At 38.5% G+C, this 4,112-nt stretch overlaps 1 protein-coding gene across 1 annotated transcript; it reads left to right on the top strand.

The window, feature by feature from the left end:
• The first annotated feature begins 393 nt into the window (after window positions 1–393).
• On the top strand, window positions 394–3,609 carry LOC115876144. Its single transcript, XM_030891829.1, has 2 exons — window positions 394–664; window positions 1,523–3,609. The coding sequence occupies exons 1-2, from the start codon at window positions 394–396 to the stop codon at window positions 3,607–3,609; spliced, it is 2,358 nt and encodes a 785-aa protein (XP_030747689.1).
• The last annotated feature ends 503 nt before the right edge of the window (window positions 3,610–4,112 follow it).

Here is a 4,112-nt window from a genome sequence, read left to right as displayed (position 1 = left end):
GCATTATAAATGGAAAACACTCGATACAGGAAGAATACATTCTACAAGACTCCAAATATCATACAGAATATGGAAATGGATGAGACAACACAAATACCTCGGATACCTACAAAAAACAAGTTAGAGCATGCCAACAAAACAGCAACTAAAAGCAAATACAAAACAAGAATAAAACAAATACTCAAAACAGAACTGGCCGGTCGAAACAAAGTGAAAGCAATAAATACCTATGCAGCGTCCGTCCTGACGTATTCATTGGCGTTATAAAATGGAGTGACACAGAATTAGAAGAACTAAACAGGTTAACAAGAACAACATGTAACAAATACCGAATACACCATATACACGCGGCAACGAAGATTTACACTAAAAAGAAAAGGAGGAAGGGGATTCATGGATCTAAAGAGCATGAACTACAAGCAATACACACACTCAGAAATATTTCAGAGAAAGCAGTTACCAGCCCACTACACCAGCGGTAACCTAACAGCATCAGGTACACCGTTACAATTCAACAATGAAGCATTCATACCAGTTGATGCAATTACAACAACAAACACTAAAATTGAAAAATGGAAATCCAAAGCCCTACATGGAAAACATGCAAACCAACTAACACAACCACACATTGACATAGCAGCATCCAATGCATGGCTTACTCAAGGTAACCTGTTTGGAGAAACCGAGAGCAATCCAGGACCAGATCATCGCCACACGTAATTACCAGAAATACATAATCAAAGACCCCAAAACACCTACAGACAAATGCAGACTATGTCACACACGAACCGAAACAATAGAACACATAACAGGGGGATGCCCTATACTTGCTTCCAGACAATATACCCAAAGACACGACGATGTTTGCAGAATAATCCATCAAGAAATAGCAAAGAAATATTCACTCATCTGCTACCATACACCATACTACAAATATCAAGCAGCTAACGTTCTAGAATATAAGACAACCAAGCTCTACTGGAACCGGGATATAATCATAGACAAAACCACACCACACAACAAACCAGACATCACGCTCATCCACAAACCAACCAAAACGACATACTTAATAGAGATATCCATACCAAATTCACAAAATGTCAAGAAGAAACACACTGAAAAAATTGAAAAATATATACCCCTAGCAGAAGAAATAAGGCAGATGTGGCACCAGGACATTGTAAAAATTATACCAATAATAGTGTCATCAACAGGATTGATCCCAAAATCATTACATGATAGTCTGAAAGGCCTTGAACTTGCACCAAAACTTTATATACTCATTCAAATAACAGTTATCCTCCACACATGTAATATTACACAACAAGCCTTAAATACACAGTAAAAAGCGTTGACGCTTGACTTAAATCCGCGACTACGTTAAATACCGGAAAGCCCGAGATTCAAGAACATAATAATAAAGTCGGAAGTCAAGACACTACAAATGAAGAGCAGAGCATTATAGGGAATGAAGAAGCTTATAACAATTTTATTAGCTTTCTCAGATTATACGAAAATTTAGGTATATCGGAGCGTCCAAGACTCCCGCGAATCTCCAATAAGTTTAAAGCAGAAGTTATCATTAACAAATTAAACACAGTATTGAAAAAACATCTTGAAGCCGTTGAGAATATCGAGGAAATACAAGACGCAATTTATGCTGCAGCAATAACTGTTTTGGATTTTAATGGACAAAAGGTAATTTCTCCTGAAGCTTCCCAGACGAAACACTCTCCTCTTGGGAAGCCATCTTGGGCAATACGCCTACAACAACAGATAGACAATTTCCGCGCAGAAGCAGATATCATAGCAGAATATCTCAATAACAACACCTCCCCGAAAGTTAAGGCCAAAATTGAGAAGATTAGACACCAACTCAAAATTAGTCGCAACTCCCAAAGTATGCGTAGAAAATTAACGGAACACAGGGATACATTGAGACAAAAAACCAAAGCTAAGGGAGCACGTCTGGGCCGGTATAACGAGACAACAAAAAGAAAACAACAGAACCAAATGTTTATAAAAAATGAAAATAAATTCTACAAAACCTTAACTTCAACCAACTCCCCTGAACAACTGAATTCTGTGCAGAATAATAACTCGGACACCCATTTTCAAGAGTACTGGGAATCCATATGGGCTAGTAATGAAGATGCTGATTTAACTGCACCGTGGCTGACAAATGTTGAAAGAGCAACGCAAAACTTAACAGATATGCCACAAACAACTTTTACTGATATGGATGTTAGTCAGGCTCTAAAGAAAGCAAAAAATTGGAAGGCCCCTGGATACGATCAAATCCATAACTTCTGGCTCAAGAAATTCACAGCTTCTCATGAATCACTTGCACGCTGCTTTACAAAAGCGCTTAATGATCCCACTACGCTACCAAGACACATTTCTGAGGGTATTACCTACCTTATACATAAAAAAGGAGATCAGAATAATCCACATAACTATAGACCCATTACATGCCTCTCGGTCTTCTACAAGCTACTAACAGCTATGGTAAATGATAAAATATACCAGCATTGTGAAAGCAACAACATTTTCGCCTTCGAACAGAAAGGGTGTATAAGAAAAGCAATGGGGTGCAAAGAACAACTGTTGATCGATTCTGTAATTATGAAAAAAGCGCAGGCTCAAAAGCGTAATCTACATACTTGCTACATTGACTACTCCAAAGCCTTTGACTCCATACCACATAACTGGCTCCTCAAAATACTTGACATCTACAAAATTTCCGACAATGTAAAAGCAATGCTTACATATATAATGAAATCATGGAGAATCACGCTCAAACTTAATAACAAAAACATTGGGAAAGCTGACATCAGGTGTGGAATATATCAAGGAGATTCGCTCAGTCCTACGTGGTTTTGTCTGGCATTGAACCCTCTGTCCCAACTACTTAAGAACAATAATGCTGGTTTCAGGATAAAGATGAGAGACCGAACTAGATATAGTCACTTGCTCTACGTGGATGACCTTAAACTATACGCCGAGTCTAAACAACAGCTTGAGTCTCTACTAACAGTGACACAATTTAGTGACGATATAAAGATGAATTTTGGTCTAGATAAATGTGCTACAATAGAAATAAAGAAAGGACACGTGGTGAAGACCGAGGAAAATTTTATGAATATACCTTGTCTCGAACCTGACGATACCTACAAATACTTTGGCATACAACAAAATCTTGGAATCCCCCATACAAATCTTAAGAAAGAGGCCATGGAAAAGTATAAAAGCCGTCCCACTAAATTGCTAAACACAAAATTAAACTCCAAGAACCTGACAAGGGCCATTAATTGCTGGGCAATTCCAACACTCTCATACTCCTTCGGAATTCTAAAATGGTCTGACACCGATCTAGACGAACTAGATAAAACAACACGAAGAACGCTTACAAAATTCCGCTGCTTACATCCCAATTCATCCATCCAACGACTGTACATGCCACGCAGCGAGGGTGGACGTGGACTGCTCAACATTAAATCTCTTTGCAAATCACAAGAACGTAAAATGAGAGAATACTTTTTACAACACACTCACCCAAATATCCAAACAGTAGTCGAACTGACCAAGCATATACACCTCTCAATCTAGCTTCCCCACAACTTGAATTTCAAATAGAATCACATTCAAGTCGAATAAATAATTGGAAAGAGAAGATATTACATGGAAAATATCCCTTACAACTAGCTGCTGCTCACATTGATAAGTCAACATCAATATCTTTCTTAAAGTATGGTAATCTACACCCTGAGACAGAGGGTTTCATACTGGCAATCCAAGACAGGATCATGAGAACCAGAAATTATGAAAAGCACATCCTGAAGACGGACACCATTGATGTATGTCGAAAATGTGCTAAACCGGGTGACACCATCGAACATATTACTGGTGCGTGCTCCGCCCTTGCAGACACCGATTACCTCTGTCGACATAACCAAGTGGCTAAGATTATACATTCGCGCTTAGCATTAAGGTGCAAACTAATAAAATCGTCACTGCCATATTATAAATATACACCTGATGCAGTTTTGGAATCCGACCAACATCTGTTATACTGGGACCGACCAATCATAACTGATAAAACTGTGGATTAC

The sequence above is a fragment of the Sitophilus oryzae genome, unplaced genomic scaffold (assembly GCF_002938485.1).
Source record: "Sitophilus oryzae breed Bouriz unplaced genomic scaffold, Soryzae_2.0 scaffold_140_pilon_pilon, whole genome shotgun sequence".
NCBI lineage: Eukaryota > Metazoa > Arthropoda > Insecta > Coleoptera > Curculionidae > Sitophilus > Sitophilus oryzae.
The sequence above is the reverse complement of the archived record's forward strand: the minus strand, read 5'-3'. Positions and strand labels throughout refer to the sequence as shown.

Excerpts from the sequence above, each read along its gene's own strand:
- LOC115876144 (XM_030891829.1), top strand. The coding sequence starts at position 394 with ATGGATCTAAAGAGCATGAACTACAAGCAATACACACACTCAGAAATA. Across the intron at positions 665-1,522 it reads CAATGCATGGCTTACTCAAG|GTATATCGGAGCGTCCAAGA; the intron begins GTAACCTGTTTG and ends ACGAAAATTTAG.